The 900-nt window shown below is 52.7% G+C and overlaps 1 protein-coding gene across 1 annotated transcript in view; it reads right to left on the reverse strand.

Annotated features, from left to right (window-relative positions):
* The window catches only part of EMH_0028880 (heat shock protein 40, putative), a gene marked incomplete at both ends in the record, with an annotated part of 2,929 nt that overhangs the window by 722 nt on the left and 1,307 nt on the right, over positions 1 to 900 (reverse strand). The window contains 3 exons of the mRNA XM_013494213.1: positions 7 to 64; positions 469 to 571; positions 765 to 828. Coding sequence (XP_013349667.1) covers positions 7 to 64; positions 469 to 571; positions 765 to 828 — 225 coding nt within the window. The remainder of the gene's footprint in view (positions 1 to 6; positions 65 to 468; positions 572 to 764; positions 829 to 900) is intronic.

A 900-nucleotide genomic window follows, 5' to 3' on the forward strand; every position in this document is an offset into this window, starting at 1 on the left:
TCTCACCGCCTTGACGTCTACAGTAACGACGTTGTCTTCCTTCACCGGCTGGCCGTTGTGGAAGCTGCAGCAGCAACAAACCCTAAACCCTAAACCCTAAACCCTAAACCCCAAACCCTAAACCCTAAAGCCTAAACCCTAAACAACAAACCCTCAACCCTAAACCCTAAACACCAAATCAATGAACGCTGGGGCTTCACGCTAAACCCTCGCCTGCAGTCCCTAAACCCTAAACCCTAAACCCTAAAACCCTAAACCCTAAACCCTAAACCCTAAAACCCTAAACCCTAAACCCTAAACCCTAAACCCTCGGTGTGCACCTACCGCGTCCTTCCTATTTTCATTTTCTTTTTCGTGCCGCTGCAGCAAACGCAGAGACAGAGCAGCAGCAACACAAACCCTAAACCCTAAACCCTAAACCCCAAACCCTAAACCCTAAACCCTAAACCCTAAACCCTAGAAACGTACGTGTATAGCTCCTCCAGGGTACAGACCAAGTCACGCTCGTAAGCCCGCGGTTTGCTGCTGCTGCTGCTGCTGCTGCTGCTCATCCCGTGCATGCTGCCGCAGCCTGAAGCAGCAACACACCATAAAACCCTTATCGCTGCTGCAGCAGCAGCAGCAGCAGCAGCAGCAGCAGCAGCAGCAGCAGCAACAAAGAGAACAGCAGCAGAACAACAGCAGCAACAACAAGAGCAGCAACAGCAGCAGCAGCAGCAGCAACAGCAGCAGCAGCAACAGCAGCAGCAGCAGCAGCAGCTTACGTCTGTTGCCTGTGGTGCTGAAGCTCATTCCGAAGGGGCCCCCAGCGCCCGCCATGCCGAAGATCTGCAAACCCTAAACCCTAAACCCTAAACCCTAAACCCCAAACCCTAAACCCTAAACCCCAAACCCTAAACC

Source organism: Eimeria mitis, genomic scaffold, assembly GCF_000499745.2.
Source record: "Eimeria mitis Houghton genomic scaffold, Emh_scaff1075, whole genome shotgun sequence".
Classification (NCBI taxonomy): domain Eukaryota; phylum Apicomplexa; class Conoidasida; order Eucoccidiorida; family Eimeriidae; genus Eimeria; species Eimeria mitis.